We start from the raw sequence: 26,589 nt of genomic DNA, 5'->3' as shown, positions 1-26,589 counted from the left end.
TGGCCCTTGTCAAAGTCGCTCACATCCTCACGCTGCCCATTTTTCGTGCTTCTAATACATCAACTTAACGACAAAATGTTTACTTGCTTCCTAATATATTCCACCCACTGACAGGTGCCATGATAACGAGATAATAAGTGTCATCCACTTCACCTGTCAGTGGTCATAATGTCATGGCTGATTAGTGTATATTCCATTTCTGCCAATAGATTCTATTAAATGTTACACACTCGACCGTTAAGATCTTTGAATTTAAATGTCTAAATATTAAAAAACATGTACAAATCTAATAATTAAAAAAAGCATTAACAAAAGTATAATTGAAAGTCAAGTATGCATTTCAAATAGCCTGAAATTTAACTGTGTATCATTTTAATTTAACAAAACAAATGCCCTATAATACTGGAAGCAATTTCTGAATGGTGCTTATTGTAAACTGCAAGGAACAGTGTCTTTCTGTAGCAGGAACACATCTTGTGGGTCTTTTACATCCCTCACACACAGTGAACTAAGGTCTAATTCTGTCTCCCCATGTTAAAGGTTCAGTGATACAGTATCTTGTTGTGTGCCAAGTATTTTAATTTCAATTTATCTTTTTCTGTTTTGATGATAGAACTCAAGGAGACGGAGAGTATTTATGCCAATTTATCCTATCAAACGTGTGTTCGGATATTAGACAGCTAAAACTGTTTCCAGAGAATATGGGTGAGGTTTCATTTACTCATTTGTCCTTCCTCTTTCTCCTGATCTAACATGATGACTAAAAGTTTTGTATTATCATTATTATGAGAAACTAACTCAAAGTTCAGCTTTAATTAGATTTAGGCATAGATTTGCATTAGCTGCAGCTACCACACTGGGATTTAATTTATTAATTTACGGCAACAATAGTTAGATAATAGAATAGAAAAAGAAGAAGATGAGTGGTATTTTTTTGTGATTCTGAGCCAAGCTCATGCAAATGAGACGATGCATTGACACACCAACCAAAACACAACTCAACATACACAAATGCACTCTCTCTCTCTCCTTTCAAATCTGGTTGGCTGCAGGGCGAGATTATCCTGTCAGCACAGGACTGAAAGCCTGATTCAGCTGTTGGTGTCACTGCAGCCGTATCCAGGATGGATGAATGGCTGGCTCACTGCTGCACACTGCTGAGAGCCGCAGCCCTTTACTCCTGAATTATGACCGCTGAGGCCCAAAAGTGCCCATCTGAACTTTGAGCAGAAGTTTGTGGTTGAAGTTTGGTTACCAAGTGTCATATCCAGAAGAATCAGCACCTTCCTCTCTCCCTCACTTGCCACACACGACTGCCTATATAACGTGTCTTCCAAGACATGTCATAACCGTAGGGACAAAGAGGAGAGCTGGGGAGAAATCGCTGTTTCTTTAAAAGTACCGGGTGAGAGAGAAAACGTTAACGTTAAAAGTTACTATTACAAGCTTGTTAGTCCCGGTGCAGCTGACGGTGTTGTGAAGCGACAGTAAACTTGAGTTAAAGTTAGCTAGGCTAGTATAGTCCAGTTGACAGATATTAAAACTGACAGTTAAAATCCAGACTAATTTCTCTACATCAGTTGTTGTTGTGTTGTTTACATCTGCTTCCCCGTAAAATCATGTGAGGCGATGCCTTGCTCCCTCTTGCACCAAAATCTGAATTATATCCTGTTGTGTGTGATGTGGCAATATTTTCCAAATCTTGTGGTGTGTGCTTGTTTGAGAATAGAGAGAAGATACTCTATGAAGTTTTTTGTTATGTGAATGCTGAAACCTGATTTCAAAATCTTATGTAGTCTGAGCCCAGCTTAACACTAGCCTCAACCTAACCTCAATTCACACCTTACCCCTAACCAGGACCTCAGAAATTATGTTTTGCTGCATTAGGGATCGGTCTTTGGTCTCCATGAGCACTGGTCCTGACAAGGTCCCCAATAAGTAACAAAAACATGTACATATATACAGTACACACTACAGTGTGTGAGTGGTGGCTGTTACAGCTGTGACCAGTGTGTCCGATCATTTCCAACAGCAGCTGTCACAACAACTTTTCGTAAAAAGAAAACTACTAAAAAAAGAATAAAAAAGGACAACAAAATCTAACAGAAGAAGTTTTGGAAACAATAAGAAGCAGTTTTCATTCATGGAAAGCCTACACAGTTGTATGTGACCCTTGAGAGATATTTTTAGCGGCTACCAGATTGGTGAAATGAAGAGTCAAAACTTGTCACTGTCTCATAACTGACACTTGATGCATAGTACCATCAGGAGGGGAAATAAAGATTTTGTAACCTGTCCATCACTCAAAAGGCCTTTTCAAATTTGTTGTGTGTTTTCTAGTTCTGCTGTGAGGATTTAACAACCTAAAGTATTCCAGACTCTGTCATGCGATGGATTTCATTCCAGTGTTGCAGCCAGTAGGGTCCCACAGTGCAAACATATCTGGATAATTGAAAGGAAAGCAGTGATGTTTTTTCCTTATTTTACATACTCTATGTTCATTTGTTGCAGCATCAAAGACACTCTTGTGAAATGAGAAGTCTGTGTGTGTGCTTATGCGTGTGTGACAGGCTTGTGTGCGAGATACAGAGACTCATAGTGATCTAAATCAGGAAGAGAGACAGAGTCACTTCTCTTCTCCTTTTCTCTCTTTCTCTAAGTTCACTCACAACCAATCAGACCTGCTGTGTTCTCACAATGCTTGTGATGCACAGAAACAGGTCAAGGGTTTTTTACCCTCGCAGGTCGCTCCCTTCTTGCTTCAGTGACTTTTTCTGAGATGAACGGTTTTCTGGAAGAATACTGTGACTGCCCAAGCAAGGAAGCACAAGAATCTCACATCAGAAAGCAAGGCGACACATTCATCTTGGTATACAACAAGCAGCTGCAACACAAGTGGCATTGTTCACATACACCTCTGTGTACACGAGTGGATCAGGGCGTATTCATCCTTGGCTGACACTGGAATATCTTTTTTTATCTTTTTTCTCTCTCCCCTTTTTTCCTGTCAGCTCCCTACTGTTAGCATATCAGAGACTTTACCCATCCTTATATATACACACTGTCCACACAGGCCATGTAGCAAAAGCAGCGTGTCGGCAGTGCGGCAGCAGCAGTGACAGTCCTCTGTCAGGCACAGTACGCCTGTGTAGGTCCTACCTGCTTTTTGGCAGTGCACACAGCCTGACATGCAATCACTGTACTGTAATTACGTGTATAAAAGAGCAAAAAGACGGTTTGGTCTTTTGAGTGAAACGCAAGCTGTTATGCAGGCTGTGAAGACAGCTGTGTTTATTAAAATAGTGTATTTGTTCCATCAGTCTCATGTGAGATGAACAACTCAGGCTAAAATGTGTCCTGTGTAGACACGGTGGATGATGGTAGAGATAATTGTGATGGAATGGTTAAAGGATCTCTCCTCAGTGCCTTCAGTATGCACCATGAACTTGTACTGATTTGTCCTTCCCTTTACACTGACGCTGATATACATGCTTATGCATTTAATATATTGTATTACCTTGTAACAGAAAGCAAGCATAATTCTTAGCAGCCATGAATTCGTTGTTTACATTTAATGCTCATATCTTTATTTAATGGAACCTTGTAAATGTTGTATAAGGCACATAATCATACTCCAGTTCATGCCATGTTGACCTCTAGTCTCGTTGCAGTGGCTGCATCACTGCTGATAACTACAGCATAGCTCTCCCACTCTGGTATGTTACCGTTTATTGTGATATCGACTGATTCACATTCAGACCGACATTCCTGTCTTGATTCATGGATTCTGCAGAGGTACTAGAGACCTCCATGAGTGAGAGGAGAGGAGCAAAAGGATAGCTGAGATGCCACGCCCCCAGGCAGCAGCAGCAGCCAACCTGCTGTTGTTCCACTGTTTCCATGGCAATGGCGGCGAGGTGCTGCTAAGCTCCAAAGCAAAGTGATGATATACACACGATGGGGGAGGGGTTAGGAAGGAGGAGCAGGTGGTGGGTGGAGAGAGAAAGGGAATACTGTAGGAAACGGATGTTAGGGAAGAAAAGGAGGGGGGATCTGGAGGAGGACCGCTGCTGCTGTTGAAACAGCGGGAACACAAGGAGGCCAAATGCACACGTCTGTTAGCTTTGTCAGCATGAGCTTCAGTTAGACAGGCTGCAGTGCGGAGACTCTGTGGAGCCACGGACACAGAAGCATCAAACACCTCATGATCCCTACAGTGTGCTTCACATGCTCTGTGTGTATGCTCATACATAGACACACACATATATACGTAAATACAGTAGGCTACACACACTCACAGACATATTCTGTGGCGCTCATTTCATGGCCAGTAAAGGTTACTTGAAGGTTACTTGAAGCCAAAACTGTCACACAAGCATTAGGAGTTCAGCTCCCATGATGCTACAGCTCACCTTCATTTGTCTTTCATTTGGGGACACACACACACACACACAGACGCCCAGAAAAAATGTTCTTGAAGGTGGAACACAAGGTGATTTTTCTCTTATTTAGAGCTTCATTCTTTTTATTTCTGTGAACCTGTGTGTCACACAAAAACAAAACATAAAAACAGCCCAACCCTGCCCAAAGGCAAAACGTAGACTCTTTGATTGACATACTTAATAAGTACAATTCATTTTTCAGTTTCTATGAGACACTTGTGTAGGAGGATATGGAGCGTTTCTAGCATTATGCCATTTTTTAGGTGCTCTTCTAAGTGAATCTAAGCAGCAGTGCAGGATTCAGCAGGGAGAGTAATAACATAAATCCCCTAAGTGCTACATAGGGTAAAGCCCAACGAACATCACATATATGAGATACAAAAGGCAAGAGAGGGCATCATATGGTGACAGACTAAAACAGGAAAAAGGTATTGGACACTTTAAAAGTCATGAATGATGTGAAGAAAAATGTTCATACTAAGGAGGACATGAGAATCTGTACCAAATTTTGATCGATGTTTGAAGGCACAGTGCACAGTTCAACAAACATTTATGTGACACATAATTTGGCTTCATTTTTGGCAATTTGAAAATACAATAAAAAAAAACTAAGGGACTGAGTGGGAGGTAAATTATAAGAGGAACACTGTCCACTTACAAACTCTAAGGAGACAGCTCCGTTTTAGACATCCATTTAATCAGCAGCTCTCCATTTCATTAAAGGCCAGAATGGTGAGTTTCCCCGGACATATTCTGCTCAGCCTTATTCTTCAGATTTACACAAGTCTGCACTTACAGCCAGAAACACACACGTGCACACACACAAAGCTGGTGCACACACTTTCAGACGTGTCAGATTACTTTGTGCTAAGAGGCTGCAGAGCAGGAAGAGCTCAGAGAGACTGTCTTCTCTTGACCAACATGAAGCAAATGTGAAAGGAAATAAAAGGGGCTGTTTCACTTGAAAGAGAACAGCAGGAGAGATCTGACTGAGAGGGATTCGGACAGTTTGTGTGTGTGTGTGTGTGTGTGTGTGTGTGTGTGTGTGTGTGTGTGTGTCAGAGAGGTTTTTCTCTTTTGGCTCCAGTGTTAAGTTTTGCGATGAACAACAGGGTTACATTATATGACCAAGTGTGTGTGTATGGGATGATGCTGTGGGGGGGGTTCTGCAAGGGTCCCTACTCCTCTCAGCACAGCAGCTGATGGGAAATCATTAAGGATCCTGGCAAATGGCCAGTTTGTGGTTACCACGGCAACCGCACTGGCTCCATCCATCTCGGCAAAGATGATGTTTGAGAAACATCCTGCTTTCTAAACCCTCGCTTTCCGTAATGGCTTCTTTGATTGGCGCCATGCATAAATGAATAAGAATAAGGTCAAGATTGCGATTTAGGTAGAATCCATAGCAGCTTTGCACGCACATATCTTTTCTTTCCTAAACAATTGCAACACCTCCATTGTCATCTTGGTAATTTTGGAAGTCCCCACTTTGGATATTAGGATTGAGAGGTTTTTTATGCCAAATTTTGTGTTGTATCTGATCGCATTACAATTCATAGCTGCCATATAAATATTATGTTGTTGGCTCCCACGTATCCACTGACAGAGAAAAAAAACCCACAACCAAACATCTATGAACAACCATTTCTAAAATACATCTAAATAGCTAGTTTGTTCGTCTTACTTCCATTAATCATAAGGTCTGTCCTTGTTGTTGGTGGTGATCTATGAGATAAGATAAAAATACTTTAATACGATTTTCATCTTCTCTCAGTAAACAAATGTGCTGTAGCTGGCAGGCTTAATTAAGTATCAGTATGTCATTTGTGTATAGAAAACAGTGTAGGGAATAACAAACCATGTGTTTTACATGTGTGCAAGTGCTAATTTATATAATCAGTTTTAGGCAAATGAGTCAGCAGTTTGGGCATCAGCAGTAATGATTGACTCTACTGCCAGTAGGCGAACTGTATAATCGCCTGAATGTAGACTACAGAGAAAACGTGTGTTTAAAAGAGAGAAAATAAGTGAGGGGAGTACCAATTTATGATAAGAAAATCCCAAATTAATCACTTTTTTTTTGGTCTGTGACATGAATTTCCACCAAATGTAATTGAAAACCTGAGACAACAAATAGAAAAACAGGCCTGAACTTGTGTATCAGCATCAAGGTTCATCCCAGGCCAGCTGAGAGATGCAAACCCTCTGCTGTGTCCTGAATCTGCCCCGGGGTCTCCTCCCAGTCAGTAGCTCTCAGAACATACTCAAGGAGAATCCTCTGAAAGTCTAGGAGAAGGGCCTCGATATCAAGGTCCTTCCAAATCCCTGAGGTCCTTACTCTGTCACATAAACTAGGAGTACACATACACAACATTTTTGTTGTGTCTCCAGAACCGCAAAATAACTTTAATTCAAAAGTCCAACAATGCTGTAGGAGCCAAATTCCTCATTTTGAATTCATTTTATATAGTTTATAATATTCTCTGTACTTGTTACTTTACTTAGTTACTTAGTTACATGCTTATTTCTTTATGGAAACCCCCAATATGGAACGTGAGCTAGGGCTACTAAACTTTTTTCCCCAGGTTTCCCATTACCACACTTATATTAGGACAGGTAGCCAATGCTCAGTAAGGACCCAGGTAGAGCAGTAACTTATTTGATTTGTTATTTGATTATTTTAGGGAATAATTTTGGTTTTGTTTCCAGATATAACAAGTTATTAGGGCTGTTGTAAAAAACACACTTTGTTTATTATTTGATTTATTTATTTATTATCATTGATTATTATTTTTTCCATACGTTGGATCTCTTTTGTCGTGTGTCTAACTGCATCATACCTGGAGCCTCAAGGCAACTTTGGTCCATAGGACTGCCTTCCCAAATGCTGGTCCTGAGTTGTAACTCTAAACTTATAGCCCAGAAATAACTTAATGTGAGAAAGAAAACAAAAATGTTGTCTCTTTTGGTGTTTTTTTCTTCTTCATGGACATTTAGTTCTCACATAATGGAAGTACAATAGCACATTCATTAACACACACACACACCCACACAATGTGTTATTTTGTATGATCACGATTAAATACACTCTTTTTTGTGCTAGTTTCCATGGCAAATATCAAAATCTTGCTTTCCAAAGTAAAATGCTGGTTTTGTTGTTGTGAATGTGCAGTCTGTGTTATGCGTAGGGCTGGAATTTGCTGCGGCAGCTCCACAGATTTATCACTTTCAGCAGGGCTCACGTGGCTTGATTCCGTCATAAAGCAGTTTGAGTTCAACCTTTTCACACCGACTTTGCAATAAGTCGCTGATCTGTAAAAAGGGAATTTTAAGTTGTTGTATCTCTAAATGTTTGCTTTGTGGTAGGCCTCAAATGACATGTCACCTCTGCGTTTGTGTGTATAGGTGTGTGTGTGCGTGTGTTGTCTCAGCATCAGAGTAATGCATTCTTTCATGGCGATGACACGGGCTCTTCTAATCCAGTCCTGTCAAAAGCCAAAGCCTCGCTTTTATCTCCCCGTTCCATTTACACTTGTCAGTACTCTGTGTGTGTGTGTCTTTGTGAATCTGCGTGTGTGTGCGTAGCAGAGAAAAACCCTCATAGTTTCAAATTAGTCAGGAAATATTGCAGTTTTAAAAAGTTATAGAAAAATGTATGCTCACTTAATTATATCGTCTGTCAGTTTAAGTTGTTTCCTACCAGCTGTGTGTCACTTAAACTGGAATGCTTAATGATCTGAATATCATGCTCTGCTGACTAACAGCTATCAAAGTCTTTAAATGTTATCCAACTCCAAAATTAAGACTCTGGTTGTTGTTCCTGAACACATTTCTCACAGTGTTACCTTTTTTTCTTGAGCCTTTAACTCTTCTAAAACTTCTGCTGGGAAATATTTACAAAGTTAGTTCAAGGTTGCCAAAAAAATATATTTTTCATTTTCTTCCATATTTGTTTATTGCTATTTCAATTTTGTTTCATGCTTTGGCAACTTAAAATGTCAAATTCATCTTGAATGCCAATGGACTAATACTACATGTAGTTGTATGCAGTAAAAGTGGATGGACACTGTTTCTTTTTATGTGAAGATGAAATCTTGTTTATCTTGTTGCTGCTGTTTCCATTACCACAGACGTAAATTAAACAAACGAACTCCAGATTATTTTCTGGGTTTATACATTTATGTACATATGTATACGAATAACTCTATATATTGTTTTATATTATTTATTTTCTATTTTATTCATAAATGTAATTATCTTTATGTGAGGAGCACAACGGGACTGCAAATTTTCATACAACCTTGTGTTGTATAATAATAAATAAATGTCCTTGATTCAGAGGGAGAGCTCTGAGTGTTTTGACTTGATTACACTGAACAGATTTTGTTTAAATGTCAACAGTTTTCAGTATTACTCAACCGTATACTGTACTGCACCAATGCGTCTTATAGCAACTGACTAAAGGTTGTTATAGACGGGACCACAGAACAGCTATTAAAGCAGACTTAAAACTATTTATGGATTGTGTTTATACCCTTTTATGAGGTTCAGTGCATTTTTTCTTGAATGTGTGCAGTTTGTGCAGACTTTAATTTCATAATTTGTTGCCCTGCTTCTCCTCTTTATGTTGTTTTGTTTTTCTTTGTTTTGGCAGAGCTTTTTAATTGGTTCCTGTTAAAATACCAGGAAATATTCTAACACATTTAAAGATGCTTCAGCATTTTTTCAGGAGGTTAGTGGGTGTGTGCTGCCCAGGTTTCAGTGACTAATGCTGCTAAGTATTGCATGTTAATCCTATTCTGGGAGCAGCCAAGGGGAAAAGCCTCGAGTGACTGACAACCAGCAAAGCTATCATGGTTCCCACTGTCCTATCATTTCTCACTTCAAACACACACAATAACACACAGGTACACACAAGTTGCATAATTTTTGATGAGACTTAAATAGTTGGATATGTTACCAGGAACTGCATTGTGAAAGGAGCTCAATTCAACCTTGATTGTGCATTGTGCAGTGCTTTTACTCTCTGCTGCCAGGAACAACACCAAGCAGAGAGAGAGATAGAGAGAGAGAGAGAGAGAGAGAGAGAGAGGTTTGTAATAGTGACACAACATCCCTGGACTCCTTGTCGCAGTAGCTGACACCAGTATAGAGCGGGTGAATATTACCTGCAGTAACACAAGCTTCTATCTTCTGCTGCCTGATGCAGATTTTACCAGCAGTGAACAGAGCAGACACAGAGATATTATTAGTACTGTGACGATGCATAGAGACACAGTCAGTTGGATGTCCACTGGATGTGTCTGCAGCTCGCGCAGTCCGCCTGGGTTCCAATGTCCACTGATGAGACGTTTCAGAAGAATAGGATATTCAAGCTACCTGTTCTTAGGAAGCCACATTTCTACTTTGTGGCTGTTGCCTTGCTTGTTTTGATTAACTGTGCAGCATGCTAACTTCATTTTGTATCTGTATTTCCTAAATAGTGTTTATTGGCAAAAGGAAAACTGTAGCAGTTGCTTCATAGACTATGGAGGAGAACTGACAAAACAATAAGAACATAATGTTCACAACTGCGTCCGGTGGACATTCGGGGGTTGAGGACTTTATTTTCTAATGCTATCTAAGCATGACTGTGGACTCACAATCATGACAAAGACTTCAGAAGACTATACAAAAGCAGCATGTGATCGACTTCTAAGCCTGTATTTTATCATATTAGTAACACAAGTCATATGCAATTGGATATATCTGTATTGTTGTCATACTGTTAACATGCCAGAGGAGGAAAAATAAACATTTTTCTTAGACGTACAGCAATTATTTGTTTGTAATTGTTTTCAGATGATGATGCTCTACGACAGATAAAGGCAATAATTGTTAGTTGGAAGTTTATTGTGGGTTACAATGTTTTTGTGGAATTTGTTGATAATTATACAAAGATTTTTTTGTTTAATCTTGAGCTTTGTCCTTTGATCCAGGTTTCTATTTATCTGGATCGTGTGTGTGTGTGTGTGTGTGCCCAAATTAAATATTGACATACCATTCACCAGGTCCTGTGTGTATTAAGGTGAGTGAAGAAGTGGAAGATTGACTAGAGAGTGGAACAAGATGGAGAGGGAAATAGAAATGAGAAGGCTGGATAGAGAGCGTAGTGAAAGTGAGTGTGTAAGTGCAGAAATACAGTGTGACTGTGTGGGCGCAGAGCAGGAGCAAGAAATACAGAGATGGAGTGTGATACAGGGAGAAATTGGAAAGGGAAGGATAGCTAAACTGGAAGAGAGAGTAGATATGAAGAAAGTCAATGGAGAGTAGGAAGGAGGAGAGCAAGATGAGGAAAATGGGGAGAGCATGTTGGTGTTTAATGGAGGGTGAAGAAGGGTGAAAGGCAGGGAGAGACCATGGAGGAATAGAGCGCTGGAGGCTATGAGTACCCTTTGTTCACACACATTTTGATGATACGTGAATTCACACCTACAGCAGGGACTGTAAAAAAGCAACACCACACCCAGAGTGAAGCGTGCTGAGAAAACAAATTTTTTTTTAAATCTAAATTTAATCTAATCAGGCATTTCATTTAAAAAAAACATCTGCTGTCTCGAGTGACATACAGTTTGCCGTAGAATAACTTGGATTTAAATCAAACAGACGGATCAATAGCTGGATGGGAGTAATTGATATTAGAGGGAACCACAGACATCACAACAAGATGCGTCCAGATAGCTTGAATTGTTTCATTTCAGCCAAAGCATCAAACTGCAGAGTAACTGGTTCCAGGTAGATGGAGCACAAAATCTAAAAGCAAATCAGTGCTAATGGAAAAACCTGGAGTACAAATAAGTCCAGAGAGACAGTCTGATGAAGTCATATTGGTAGTAACACAAGATATTTTTAGATATTTGGTTAGTTTTGGATAAAAGTCATGGTTTGCATTGAAATAACTACTTTATTAAGGTCAGGGGCATCACCATGGTTACAATAACAACCACTTCAGGACACTTTTAATATAGAGCAGGTCTAGACCATACTCCTTATAAAATTATTTACAGAGATCAAACAATTCCCATGAGAAAGCACTTGGTGACAGTGGCGGCATTCCATAATAGGCACAAACATAATCTATGGGAACATGCGAGACGAGAAAGCACAAAAACTCTGAGGAAGAAGCTGAGATAGTAACGGGTATTAATCGGACATCAATGTATACAGGTAGAGAGGGAGTGGAGGAGACTGTTGGAGGACAATCGTGGTTAAAAGAAACTATTGGTTGAAAACAGGAAATGAGCAGCTGCCGTGTTAGAGTGAGATGTTTTTGTTCACACATCGATCTCCCCCAGCCTCCTCCCTATGTGGACTTTGTCACTCTATAACACCTGACTTCCTACTTTTCGCCCATCACAATTACTATGGCAGCTAGAGGGTTTTGTGGGTTGAAAGTAACGTGCAAAGACGAACTGACCCATTTTTTTCCTCATATTTTCTATCATGAATTGCTTTTCTCATTGCTGTTACCATGCGTACTTTTCACAAGAGCACAAAGCTTTGTTGTTCCAACTGCGATCCATGCTGTCAATGAAAATCTAACTGATAAATTAAAGAACATAGAAGATTGTCCTGTAAATTGACAATTTACATTGACGTCACATTAAACAGCTTGTTCACAGACTCGATTAGATTCATATACTGGCTTGTTTCTTCATTTAACATTCCACTTTAAAAACAATGGATTGTGTAGTTATCTCGTGTACTCATGCTGCTGCCACTGCCTTTAAAGCACTGGTTACCACTAAATGTACTGAAGATGAAAAACTCACTTGGTCATCACTGACATCCAGAAGGCATCAGCATGTTTGTTTTCATGTTTAAGCTCATGCTATCTTAACTGCCAAGATGTTTAACATCGATAGTCAAATGTACCATGACACCAGGTCACCAATAGGTTATCTTCGAAAGTTCTTTATACAAACTCTCACATGGGTTTCCTTTGCTATGCTCTTTTATACTGAAATATACTACAAAACAAACTGAAGTTTTGTGTGATGGATTTCAATAATAAAATAAATAAATAAATACAGAATATCCATGAATCAACACTGGGACCAAACCGAAGCCTTTTTCAGTCTCTGCCAGCAATGCAGTGAAGTGAGTGCAGTTTCTTGTATGAGGGATCATGTTGTGTAAGGAGTGAATCATGCTTTTAAGAAGCTGGGAACGCATAAGAATAGCTTTTGAAAACCTAACCAACTGTGGGGAAAAAAAGTGCTGTCACACTTAAAGTTCAGTGTTCAACTTTCTATAACCACCTCAAACCACAGGATCGTGTTGTTCGCTTGTTCCCAGCTTAAAGGAAAATAATCGAGTGAGCCTGTGAACACGATGAGGAGTTTACAAAGAAATCCACATCCAAGCTGAAAACACCGGTGACAAATCTGATGGCAGATGGGCAAAGAGTTACCAAACACGAGCCACAATTCCCACCTGATCTGTGTATAACTCAACCCATCATGATGAGTTTGCTAGAGAAACCAAAGTAAATCCCACATTGAAAGTCTGTGTTTATCAGAGGACAGTTTTGGTTCATTACAACTTCTGCCTTTTTTTGTTTTTTGACCATCATTTTAACTGGTATTTATTGATAACATTGCACTTGCCAAAGTACTTGCCGAAATCTAGGAACATGGCAACCAAGCTACAGTGACATACTGTGAGGCTGTACTTTGGCAGAGTGTTGTTCTGAGCTATATGCTACCAACATGCTTACAATGATAATGCTAACAGCAGATGTTATAACGGCAACTTTGTTCACCTTCATCGTATTAGCATGCTAATTAGCACTAAAGACAAAGTCAGCTGAGGCCGATAGGAATGTGATTAGTTTTGTAGGTACTGAGTCATGAACATCGTATTTAAGTATTGGACAAAGTTCATCATTAGGGGGACATGAGTGTCTGAACCAAATGTCATGGCTATCCATCAAGTAATTATGTTTCACTAAAAGACAAAAATGTCATTGAATTCAATAGTAGGCCAACATTACCATCCCCAGAGCCCAAAAAATTACTAATATAGTCAAACTAGATTACGTGTGAACACAATTTAAGCTCTATGTATATAAGGGTAGAAGGTAATGTCCATGTGCCAAGTACGATTCACTGTAAAAGAGAAATCAAATCAAAAAATTATAAAACATGTGGGATCATCTGAGTTCTCATGTTTCTTGCACTATTAAACTTTTTTTCAGTGATATTACCTAATTTTCCAGATCCAATGGAATATTGGTAGGAAAACTGGCCAAATATACACAAATAAGCCTCAGATAATATTAAACCAGAATTTCTCTTAAATCAATTACATGAATATCTGTCCATCTTTGTTTCCACGTACTTGTCAGTCACCTCTTACGGCATCTGTTTTCTCTTCCAGGTGCTGCTCTCGGGACTGATCGGAGTGGTGTCATGGAAGAGGCCGCTCTCTCTTGTGGTGAGTGTCCTCTGAACGCCCACCCTCAGCTGCTAATCTAACAACTCTGAACAAAGCAATAATACCCAAGTGGGAGTCTTTTATTGTGGTGATGGGATGGATGGAGATGTGACAATGTACAAGACACATACTTACATACGGAAACAGATGTTTTGTTTTTCTTCCTGTTAGGATCACCATATGTAGATTAGCACACTACAAGAGAATACAAAATGACAAAGGCATTATTAACTACTCTTTATGATTACCTGAGTTGAATAAACATAGTCAACACACTGTCATCTGAGTTTATTAACACAATGTGACAGAGTGCTGACAAATCCGAACCTTGTTGCTTGTCATGCTTGCAGTTTAGCAGTGGTGGAAACTGTAACTGTCTGTGAACAATGTTACAACCTTGGGGCATGTTCAGGTTGTGTTAAAATCCCTGGATCGCAGCTCCAGTTATATGTTTTCATAGCTGATGACCTGGAAACTGCAGGACCAAAGTCAGTTAGAAGTCTTTTACTTTTCTTGTCTCTGCTTGCAGATGAATAATCATTGAACTGCGTGAGTCAGTTCAAATACACATAGCATCATTCTGGATAGAAACCTGTGTGCTGCCATGTGCGCAGTATGCTCTAAACTCACATCACAGGAGGTGGACCTGGGCCCGTATTTATCAAACCACTGAAATTTTTCAATATTGGTTTTTAAATTAAATTCTTTTAAATTAAGGGGAGCTCTAGAGGTTTCTTAATTTGCAGCATGGAAACAAGATGTGTATGCACACCTTCTGACACCAGTAACTGAGTGATTGTACAAAATATCTTTGGTAATTTATACATTACCTAAATATAAATAATTTAATAAAGGACTGCAAAGAAAAATGCTGGCACTGGTTTGAATGCAATCACTTTATCAATATAGCACTAAAATCGCCTTATTATATGATTTTTATGATGTATCTCTTCAACCAGCAAAAGAGTTTTATCCTTCTTTAGTTTGGTTTTTATTTGTTTCCATGTCAGACAATTTCCTATTGATTTATCCCTATTTATACATTTATATTATAACTATTTTAGCATTCTTAAATGTAATTCTTGAGGCCCAGGGCTCATTTTTATCAAATAATTACACTAAAGAATTCTCTAAGAGCCAATGTAGGAGTGAAAATATGTGCATATTTATGAAGCTACTCCCTTCGATTTTCAGCAAAGTGTAAGAGTGGCCATTAAGAGCAACTCTCAAGTGACCACATGATAAATCTGCAAATAATAGGTTATTTTGAATCATGCATATTGCCTCAGCTAATGTAGTATCCATTATGACCAACAATATTTGTTTTTCACTCTCTCACTTTTGTTTCCACATTGCATCTTTTAGGGCATTTTTAAGTCGTAAGAAATTTGCTATATGTGTTAGTAGGAGTAGAAGTGAAGGATTTTTACTTTTCATAAATAAACTAGATAACTTTTTTGATAAATATGGGCCCTCAAAGGTCTTGCAGTGTTGTTTTATATCTGAGTGGTGAAATGTTTTTTTCCTTCCCAATAGTTCCAGTCATTTGTCTGCCATAATAGGTCCTGAAAACCTTTAATTGACTGTCACATAGGATGTGTTATAGCCCACACTTCCCTTACCTGTATGTGTGATACATTGCACAACATAAATCGGTCATTTTTTTCCTCCTTTGTACTATAAAAAGACATACTGATGCACTCGAGACTGGGGGTGATCATGATGTCTTTCTTTAAAGTAGAGATCAGGATTGGGGTATAGCACAAACAAGCCCCTGCCCAATTCCATTTCACGCTCTTTTAATGCCATAAATAATCTCATCTCATCTCTGCTGCTTTACCAAAGCGTGTAGTACCCCTTCCCTCTCACTGCATATCACTTGTCTAGCTCCTTTTAGTTTTATCACATTGCTTCTGTGCTACACATATCTGCATCCCTTTGTGTAACGTTATACCACAGAAAGAGATCTGAATCATTTCAGCTCTTGGGGATCAAAGGAAATATCCCATCATTGAGGTGTGAGTAGAAATTGGTCACACGTTTTGCTCTGTAAAAGAGTTAAATCCTCTTACCTCTCTTTCCATAAAAGGCTTGACTAATTTACTGGAATAGTCTGCACCTGCAAGCATACAGAGACATCACTCTGTGGCCACTGCTTCCTGACTTTAGGGGTCTAAAAGCTAATATCTGGTGTGGTTTTTGTTACTGTGGCATGTAATGTTCAGTCCTGACAGTCAAGCTTTTCCATTTCTGGCCTTGACCCAGCACTGACTGGCAGGTGACTAATACACCGGCTGGACACTTTCAGTCCTGGCAACGTAGCACCAATCCTTCTGCCAACTGTGGGCGGGCATCGTGATTCGTAAACCATTCTCCAAACCATTTAAGTATATGTGTTAAATACTTGATTTTTTAGCTGTGTTATTCTAGATTAGTCTCTTATATGATAAAACAATGTACAGGGGCTAATCTGGGGAGTTAAGTCACTTTACAGAGATTATTAATCTGCTGCTATAATCGTAACCTCTAAGTCATTTATCAAGCAAAATTACCAAACATTTAATGCTTCCAGTTAAGTGTGCGTGTAGGGTGCTTTTTTGTTTTATTGTACTGTTATGTACTTGGATCCAGCAGCCGGTTAAGCACCCATAAGTGTCTGAGCCTTTCATACACTTAACTTTGCTTAAAGACTGGAAACAGGGGGGAAACAGTTAACAACAAAAACTGCCCATTATATGTCTTGTATGTCTTGTCCTGTAAAAAATATGCGAAAGTGGGGTGCCCTGGTAGCTCACCTGGTAGAGCTTATTCCTTGCTGCACTGGTCATCGGTTTGAGTCCAACCTGTGGATCTGTGTGTTATCCCCTCTCTCTTCCCTTTCCTGTCAATCTTTAAAATTGTAATAAAGGGAAAAAAAGAAAGCCCCCAAAAATATATTTTTATAAAGGGCAAGATCTAGTCTACTAACTTATGCTAAGCTAAATTAAGCTGTGGCATAAAAGTGGGATCAGTCTTCTCATCTGTTGGCAAGAAAGCAAATATATTTATTCTTTTCTATTCCTTTATGGTTTAGTGCAATTATGATGGGCATGTTTTAAGGCATTTCAAAGACTAAATGATTAATTTAAAAAACAAAACAAATGAACAATCAAATCAATGACAAAAATAATCATTAGTTGCCTAAAACAACTGGTATAAAATATTAAGATAGATTTCCTCTAATTACTGTATAATCTACTGTATAAGCTTTCTGAGATCTTTGTATGTACACTGAAGTATTAGAGACAAATACGAGTTATAAATAAATGTATAAATATAAGACGAGACAGGGTATAGAGAGGAAAGCTTGTGTAACATCTTTGGTTCTGAAACATTACAGTCAAGTCAGCGTATGACATCTAGTGCAATGTTTGGATGGTTGAAGACTGAATGTTTGTATGCCAGAATGGAAAAACCAGGTTCACTATTGTGGGGAGAGAAGATGTGTTGAATATGAAATTCTGTCTACCCTAACTCTTGTAAACTTCACATCAAAGGTATATTGAAATATTGTGCTTGGAATGAGAAAACACACCGTGTCCATGTTTGAAGGAAATACTCCTCGTCCCCCTTATCTGAAATAGCTAATAAACATTGTAGTTTTTTATCTAGTCAAGTCTGCTGCATTAATGCCACAGCAGATTTACTCCGTATCACTCGGAGGCAGGAGAGAGACAAGACTACCTGCAGTCTTCTGCTGTTTGTGACTGTGATGGATTATGTGTTTAGAGAGAGACAAAAAGACAGAGTGAGAGTTAGAGGGCGGTGAATCCTTGTTTGCCCTGTCGGGAAACACGACAGTCATAGTCTGCAATATAGAGTATTTGTCTGAGGAAGCCTGAACTGTTTTTGCTTTGTTTTTTTTATTCGTTTTCTAAGTATGTGTACAGTACACATAACAAATACCTCTACATACCTCTATATTTAATGTACAGTTAATTCAATTTTAATCAATGCAGTTCCAATACAGAGCTTTTCTGTGCCAGTACATCATCACTGACAGGTAATTTTATGTGACTGTCTGAAATCCGTCGCTTTGCTCTGTGGAAGTCGAAACTTTTTCCGTTCCTTTGTGAGAATGTTGAGGCTATTAAAAAGTGAATAGATTTTAAACTCAAATTAAACGACAGGGCGTACGTTTAGTGCACTATATAGACTGATTTTGACTGTTTTATCAATTTCCTCTAACTCTCAGCAAGAAAGCAAATAAGTACATTTTCTAAAATGTTGAGCTTTAAGACTATAGACCTAGTCTTAGTTTAACCTCTATTCTCAGATTTTAGTTTATCAGTCTGGCTGTTTCATTCATAACAACAAAGCGATATGTACTTTGTCCTGAAGTGATACTTCTCTGGACTGAAGTGCAGCATGGAGAGATTTAAATAATGGAGAGGACAGCAGTGTTGAGGTGAAACTCAGCACTGCACTTGTGAGGTGTCAGGTAGCAAGAGAGTCTCACATGTGCAGCTACTTTACATTCATGTTTCCACAGGGATGGAAGTACAAGTTCTTTAGTGACAGGGTTGCACAGGGTTGGATCAGGGCTCTGTAGCTGAACCATGGTCTGAATGCCACAAAGTGCTTCCCTGCACCACTGACTTTTTATATGTTAAGTATATTCCTGTTTATGCAGCAATGGATGATTGAGGATGTTGATTCTGTTTGTGTTACACTGCTACTGTGATTAACTCATCATGCAAATTTTGTAGAAACACGTTATGTCTGTCGGCCAGTTTGGTTTAAACAGCAATATCTTAGAAACCTCAGCAACTATTGTAGTAAAGACATCCACGGGATTTTTCACTGATCGCTATTGGCTATATTGAACTATATAAGCCCCATTCGATATTTTGTTTTATGCGCAAAGCTTTCGTGCACAGCAATGCAGTGCAGCAATTGTCAGCTCTCCACTGTCTCTCTCCTCCACTCTGCTGAGCTGTATTAATATTAACGTTTCTCAGGGCAGTGCCCTTAAAGAAGGGAAATGATAGCCAATAATTGATTGATTCAGTCACATAAAATACACTAAACTATCAGTCAATACTTTTGAACCAGACAGCGGTCCAACATCCATATTGCCGACCACTGAGGTTGACCCTTCAGCTGAGAGACGCTTCGTGGTGCATTTTATAACCTTTGTAACTATGAACAGGACACATACTTTTACTTTCTGACAATCTGATGTTTTGACATCACAGATGACAAAAAAAAGGCATTAAAATGTGAGGTAGGCTAAAACATGAGACTCTTAGCCATGTTTCCACCACAGGAACTGCTGATATAGGACACTAAAGTGTGGTGCTGAACCGAAACAAAAAGGAACAATAGTCGAATCTTCGTATTTAAAGCCAAATCCAATTCGACTGACAAAATTCTGGGTCTGGTACAGCCCTAATTCACATCATTGTCTTAATCGGGTTACTGTAATTTTGGGTTATTATAGACTCTATAAATGCATTCACTAGCTGGTTAGAGCTTGTGGAACAAGGAGAAGAAATATTTTCTATACTGCACTCTATAACCTACTGTTCCACTTTGTATTGAATTACTGTCAGAAAATGAATTCAAGTTCATGGCTGCCTTGCCTTTCACTATAATGCATTAATCACCTGAGCTACAAAGGTTTATCTCAACACCAGCAAGTGCTCGACCTATACTGTATGCCCTGAGAATATTAAATCTGCTTCTCTGCTGGGAAAATCTCTTTTCAGGGCTGGCCTCTTTTGCTCATTGTTTTCAATGGAAATGAGACGCTGTTGTACGTTCCCAAGAGTGCTTCAAGCTAAGCACATTTTCAGCACTCATAACACTGTGGAGTCTTTGAAAATACTTTAATTATTGCAAACAATAGCTGTGACCAGTGCTTCTTGAACTGAAAACTGTACGGTAAAACAGAGGCATCCGGTAGTCAGAGAGACCAAGATAGTCACCTCGGTTTGGTGCACCGATGTATCCATTAACCTTTAGAGTGACAGGTTGGACCCCGAGCATGTTTCTGGCCTGATCCGAGGGATATGCTCATGCCTTTGCTACCTGCTCGTACAGGCTTGGGACACTAAAAACAATCATTCATTTTTGATCTGTAAAGATTAGAGACTGTCATCATGTGCATTCAACCCCATATGTCTTACACCATTTATCAATGCTTCTGCAGCTATCTCCTAATGTGCTGCACATACTGTACATACAGGCCTGTAGCTGACTTTTAGGTCATGTCCTCATTCTCAAACAATCAGTTAGTTTTAAAACAGCAGTTTAACTTTTAAGCACCTAAGCATTATGTTCAATGAAAAAGGAGAAAAAGCAGTCTCTGAGGAAAAGTCACTAACCCAAATGTACACATGCTGCCAGTATAATAACAATGCAATCTTTTAGTGTTTGCTGAAATACGGTGTTTTTAAAGTGCAATCACAACGTTTCTTTGCAGCTAGGAAATGTGTTGCCACTATAACACTGCAGCAACATTTGTCAGGTAACAGCTCGTAGTCACCAAGGCAACCCTGAGGCAAAGAGTTATGCACACAGGCTAACAGTTTTGATTCAAATGTGAAAGATCCTAAAATAGTGCCTGAATATTTTAGGCAAAAAGGCCTGAAAAAGAAACATGGAAAGATAGATGACTTTCAACTCTCAACTTTGTTCGTCCCAGGAGGGCAATTAGATTTATAGCATGCCAAAGAACAAAACATAACACGACAGATGATGACGAGATGATTTATAACATCTTACTTTAGCATAAACCAGTGGTAAAATGTCCATTTCATGGCTTTCCCTGGCTGAAAATTTCCAGGCCGACTAATAGTTGTTAGTTAAAGCCATTAGTCAACTAGTTTTGGAATGTTTATGAATTTAATTATTTAAATATATATATTTTAACAGCTGCCTGTTAAATGATAACGGGGAAAAGGGCTAATTATTCTGAATGTGTCAGAAAAACCAGGCTGAACATTTAGTTATTTTATTTCAAAACAGTTCAGAACAGCAGAACATCATATCAGTGTCATTGTTCAAAACATGGAATAAATAACTTACAGGACGAGGTATAACGTTACTTACCAGAGCACTCTGCGCTGTATGATCAAGAGGCATCAGCTTACCCTCTTTTTTAACAATAAAGACACACATATACACACACAAACCCCTGCTCCCCTCATCTCCAAATATCTATCTAACGATGCACACAAATCAAAGCACATACACATCATAACAGTAGACTTTCCATTATGATCACATAACTACAGGAGGGCCAGCAGGACATCGGTGAAAGGGTTTATGAGGTGCTCTCTGTGACAGCTTATGACCCTGCCAGGCCATAAATATTACTGTAACTGATGAAAGAGGGAGGAAGAGAGACAGAGAGAGGGAGAGAGAGAGACAGACAGAGAGAGAGAGATAGAGAGAGAGAGAGAGAGATGGCACGCTGACTGATTGCGACGAGGAAATAGACATCTCTACGCCGGTGGAATGAAGATTTATATTCAGACACCAGAGCAACAAAAAATCAAACTACACAGTTTGCGAGTGCCATTTTTTATCGTTCAATTAATGAAATGATTAAAAGGCTGTGCATCAGTCTGGTATAGGCGGAGATGGTGAGTCTGTCCAACCCAGTTCTGCCCTCCAATAGTTGAGCATTTTTCATACAGACCTAAATGGACAAATTAATCCTCTAAGTAGGAGTGAAATTAGCCAATTAGCAGCCTCTGTTCCTGGCTCTGTGGCCAGCAGGGATTGGTTTGTATGCATTTTTTCTGAGCTATAAGTGGTCTAACTTATTGCTTTGGGCCCCTGGTTTCTGGCCCCAGACAGACAATTTTGGACTCCTCCTTAATCCTAAATCATTTTGATGTTCTTCTCCCTTTTCAGTTGGCTATTTTCATGAAAGCACAGAGTCAATTTAATCTTTTGTCACTTGACAAGACTAGAAATCTCACCGAAATAAAATTACAGCTGTGGGATGCTTGGTGTAAACAAGAGTTATACACAAGATACATGATGTCAGGGACTATTTTAAAAATCTCTCCTGCTTAGATGTTTGTGAACAAACAGTAAACAAGGGATGTTCTCTGTTTTTTACACCCACCACTATCATGCCCTCTGAGGCTAGCATTAAATCTTTAATTCATGAATAGATAATAAGAAACAAAAGCACAATGATGAGAAACTGCTGCTTTTAGTCTTCAGCGGTTTGGTTGTCTTTTGATCTTAATGATCCCACAGCGGATTATATATAGTGGTGTTGTTCATAGTATGCTGTAAATATAAATTAAGAGGTGGGTGGTGACATAACAGTACAGCTGTGCACATGTGTTAAAATGAGTTTGCAGCTATATCATGGAAAGATAATGATTATTGTGGTTTTGTGTTTTTCTTTGAACATACAGTGCCCAGGTATTAGTAGAGAAATTTTCCATCCTCAAAAATTAGAAAACCCAAGGCCACCATGGTTGTAACTGCCTTTTAGGGCATTATTTCTGGGGAAGAATAATGGTGTGTTTTAGCGGAACCATTTCGGTACAGTTTTAACGCACTTGCAGGTGTGTTGCAGCTGTACAGAATCCCAGGAGATGAACTGGCTCTGGAGACTTAACAAGTAAAGCTAGAAAACTAACAAAATTAGATTTTGAATACTTTCTATCAGTGAAATTGGAGACAATATTTTTGGTAATGCAAGAGGGTGACCTAGTGTAAGTGAGGAGTACTCACTGCTTATTAGTGCCCGTTTGTTCATTCTATATTTTTTCATATAGTAATTCACCAGTATGATTTCTGGCTAGCTTCCTAGTGGGGCTTTTTCTTAAATAATCCCAAAAAAAGATATAGTAAACCGACTCTAATTGCTGCTAAAGGATACATTAATTTGCTGCAAGATTTAACCTATTGCTACAGTAACTTGATTAGATGAGCTACATTAAAATAAATCTTAATTAGCTTTTCTTTTTACTACGTAGACATCTGTCATGGCTTGATCAGTCAAGGCAGACGGCCGCCCACCTAGAGCTGGGAATGCTTGAGGTTTCTGCCTCTTAAAGGGACGTTTTTCTTCGACGTTGTAGTGCTTGCTCATGGTGGGAATTGTTGGGTCTTGTAAACAATTTTATAAGGACTACGGTCTAGACCTGCTCTATATGAAAAGAGTCCTGAGATAACGTCTGTTATGATTTGGTGCTATACAAATAGAACTGAAAAAATTTATATTTAGCTTTGCTATGACTTGTTATAATGAGTAAGGTTGATATATTCTATATGATATCAAAGAAATTAAAATGTAGACTAAAACAGCAGATATAGCATTTTTCTTCATAAGAGCAGCAAGAAGAAGTCAGCTGAGGCTTGGAAGAGTGACAAACAGGGTAACATGGAGAAAAAACAGACAAACTCAGAGAGCGAGAGAAAGGAGCCCCTGCTGATCCCTGGCCCAAGTGGACCCTAGCTCTTTTTTCATGTATCTATTGTATAGAGAAAAATAAAAGGATGAAAGGATGTCTTTTTCTAGTCAGTCCAAAATATAACTCTTCCAAATTTTCAAATGCCACATTGACAGCATATAATAATGATAATAATATCATAACTGACGAGAAAATCACTGCAGTCATTCAAACCAGAAGCACACATACAAAATTATTCTTGTGCTCTTCTTTGTTATTGTTAAGCATCACACATAGGCTCCTCTCCTCTCCCTCCTGTCACATTGGTGCCAATCTCTTTCTATAGCAAACGGTTAGAACTGTGTGTGACATTGCAGTGATTGTGTTTTTGCCAAATAGAGGCATTAGAGGCAGGGTCCACCAGTTTATTTTCCACAGTTGACTGAACAACTAGTGCTCTGTGGTCACTTGTCAGGGACTCGAGACGTAATTGTGGTTTGCACACAATCATGTCAGCCATATTTCACAGCTGAGTGAGTTGATACTGCGGCATGACTGCAGCCACTACTTTACAGCCCTGGCAGGCCTGGCTTATAGTTAACCCTGTACTCATTGGCTGGGTGCAGGAAACCACCTATCACGCACTTGTGACCTTCAATGTCAGGAGGAAGCACATGAATGAAGTGAGGGCTGGGGCAGTATATTATACAACTATGTACCTTTATAAGGACATTAATGTTACATTAGCATTGGTGTGCATTGTCACATTAACCATCTTAATCACAACCTGCACTGGCCATCAGTGTAGTACTGACATCAAAAGTGGTAGAGAAAAATGTTTAACACAGCAGATACACTGACTGCTAATGCTACTATTACTGTAAAAGACATTAGACTGTTGAAACAGCTGTTGCCTTGGACAATTCTTGAATAAAATTGAATATAACGTTGCATTACATAACACTTGCATTAACTGACTGGCATCAGCTGCTTCAGTCATGCCTCACAATCACGGGGTCATTCAGCGGCTCAGTTCACAAGTAACGTGGCCATTATAACCTCACACTGACACTCCGACTCTCACTATTGCTCTGCTGATACCTTGATGTTGTTTGATGCTGTCGCTGCCTAAAACACCTCAACCTTTATAACCAAGATTTAATGTTTTATGTATGTGTATCAAGGGGTGATTTATAGGACTACCCACTGCTGTCTTTTCTGCCAAATCTTACTGTTTATGTATTTTCTGTCAATGGTCAATTCTTTGACGTTAGTGACTGAACAATGCAGAAATATTGTGTGATGTGACTAAATACAATTTACTTTTTAATAGAAAATTTACACAGATCATTTTGTATATTGTGGTAATTTTTGCATAAAATATATAAACATTATGATTGCACATACCTTTTAAAATACAGTTTGTCCTGGGATTGTTTTCCTTTTTTAGTTGAGAAGGTAAAATAGGAAGGTGAAAGAAAGAATGTAGAGTAGACGTGTTTGCTGTGTTGAGTAAAGTGTGTGCATGCATGTTTCAGGCTGAGATTGCTGGGTCAGTGTTTAAGAGCGCCAGATAACATTATACTGCCGCTCCCGCAGGACAGACATAAAGGAACATGCTACACTAACTACTGCTACTCGCTACTCCAGGAAGGCAGCACACTATGATTAGCAACATCGATCTTCACTGCCTCTTGATCATTGACAGGAGAGAATGAAAGCTGAAAACCCTGAGTGTGAATAAATATTAGAGCTGAAGTTTGTTTTTATCTGCCATGAATTGATTGTTCATAATGAATAAAGAAAAACTCCCGTGAGACTGGTAAGAGTAAAGTAGTCCCACAAACAGGCATTGATTCCTTTGACAAGTTAAGGTGTACTGCGACATCAGAGCAACTCATATGTCCTGAAATAGGAGATGCAATATATCATCATGATGGAGCTTTAACTTATGTCCTATTGTGTAAAAATAGACAACACACCTTGTTTTAAAACCTCCTCGCTTAAGGCTTCATGTAGTTCTTCATGTATGTGTTGGGCCTGTGCATGTGTGTGTGTTGGAAATCCACTTAATATGTGGTTGTACATATCTATAATATCTATAGACTAATAGGGAGCTCTTAACTTGGTTATTATTTTCCTTTGTCGTGACGTGGTTATTGCTTATTAAACAAGCAACCTGTCTTTGTAAAAACACTGACTGCCACTATGTAGAGTTGCTTAACTTAACAGGCTGTTTGGGAAAAAAATGCATGCATTTACAATAGCTAAAGTTTTCAGAACAACTGAAAAATGCTGCTCTATGTGTTGAGAAACATGATTTTAATTGGACGGTTATGTTATCTGTATGTAGTGTGTTTCTGATATATGGTAATGGTTTATTTCCCTGTTTTTCTTTCTAACAATGTAATGTAGAGACTACACAAAATGGAACACAGCAACATCTGTTTCTGGTGCAAGACTACTACAGCATATTGTGTACCCAACTTCCCATGTACAAAAAAATTATCCCACAAGGGCAAAAGACAAAAGCACAAACCAGTCCCTGCAGGAAGTTGCAATTTTGCAATCAATTAACGCAGATTCAAACAACCCCTGTGAATTCTGCACAACCTTGTGATGTTGTCACTGGAAAGATTCTGCAAATTTCACCAATAGTATCAGTTTCCCTTGAAAAACGTTGAGCCATACATCACCAAACTCATCTCACTTGTTTTTTTAGAAAAGCTACTGTGAAATGAGACATTTTAGGCAATAATGATGCGCAAAAAAGCCTAGTGAAAACATGGAGGGACTGACAAACATCCTTCAACCTATCCAAATCATGAACAAAGGGAGGAACAGGCTCTATAAATTTACTTTATATTCATCCTCTTGAAATTTTTGAGGGTGTCAAAAAGCAACAGCAACAGTCCATATAATTTGCATGTCAGGCTTACATTTTGTATATAATGTAATATGTGTTTTCCTCTATTTATTTGTCCAGCGGTTAAAATGCAGCCACTGCCACCTGCCATTCTGTGTAATTAGGGAGCTGTGAAGCAGCTCCAGGCTCTAGGTTTTTATTACAACTGTAAGTGCGCATGTAGACCCACAAATGCACAACACATGCAGACATACAGTACAGCAGACATAAAACCAGCACTCAGTGACACATGCCATGATGCACATATACAGACACATGAAGAATTCAGGAGAACTGACGTACACGATTTCAGATTCGCCTCTGTGTTTGTATTGTATATGTGTGCGTGTGTGTGTGT

At 38.9% G+C, this 26,589-nt stretch overlaps 1 protein-coding gene across 1 annotated transcript in view; it reads left to right on the top strand.

Moving 5' to 3' along the window:
* fam189a1 (family with sequence similarity 189 member A1) overlaps positions 1–26,589 on the top strand; it is a 91,818-nt gene that overhangs the window by 30,062 nt on the left and 35,167 nt on the right. Inside the window, exon 2 of the mRNA XM_035652110.1 lies at positions 13,863–13,919. Within this exon, the coding sequence (XP_035508003.1) occupies positions 13,863–13,919 (57 nt within the window). The remainder of the gene's footprint in view (positions 1–13,862; positions 13,920–26,589) is intronic.

The sequence above is a fragment of the Morone saxatilis genome, unplaced genomic scaffold, assembly GCF_004916995.1.
Source record: "Morone saxatilis isolate NCDOM2014 unplaced genomic scaffold, NCSU_SB_2.0 Contig11, whole genome shotgun sequence".
In the NCBI taxonomy this organism is placed as follows: Eukaryota; Metazoa; Chordata; class Actinopteri; family Moronidae; genus Morone; species Morone saxatilis.
This window is presented reverse-complemented; position numbering and strand designations above follow the sequence as displayed.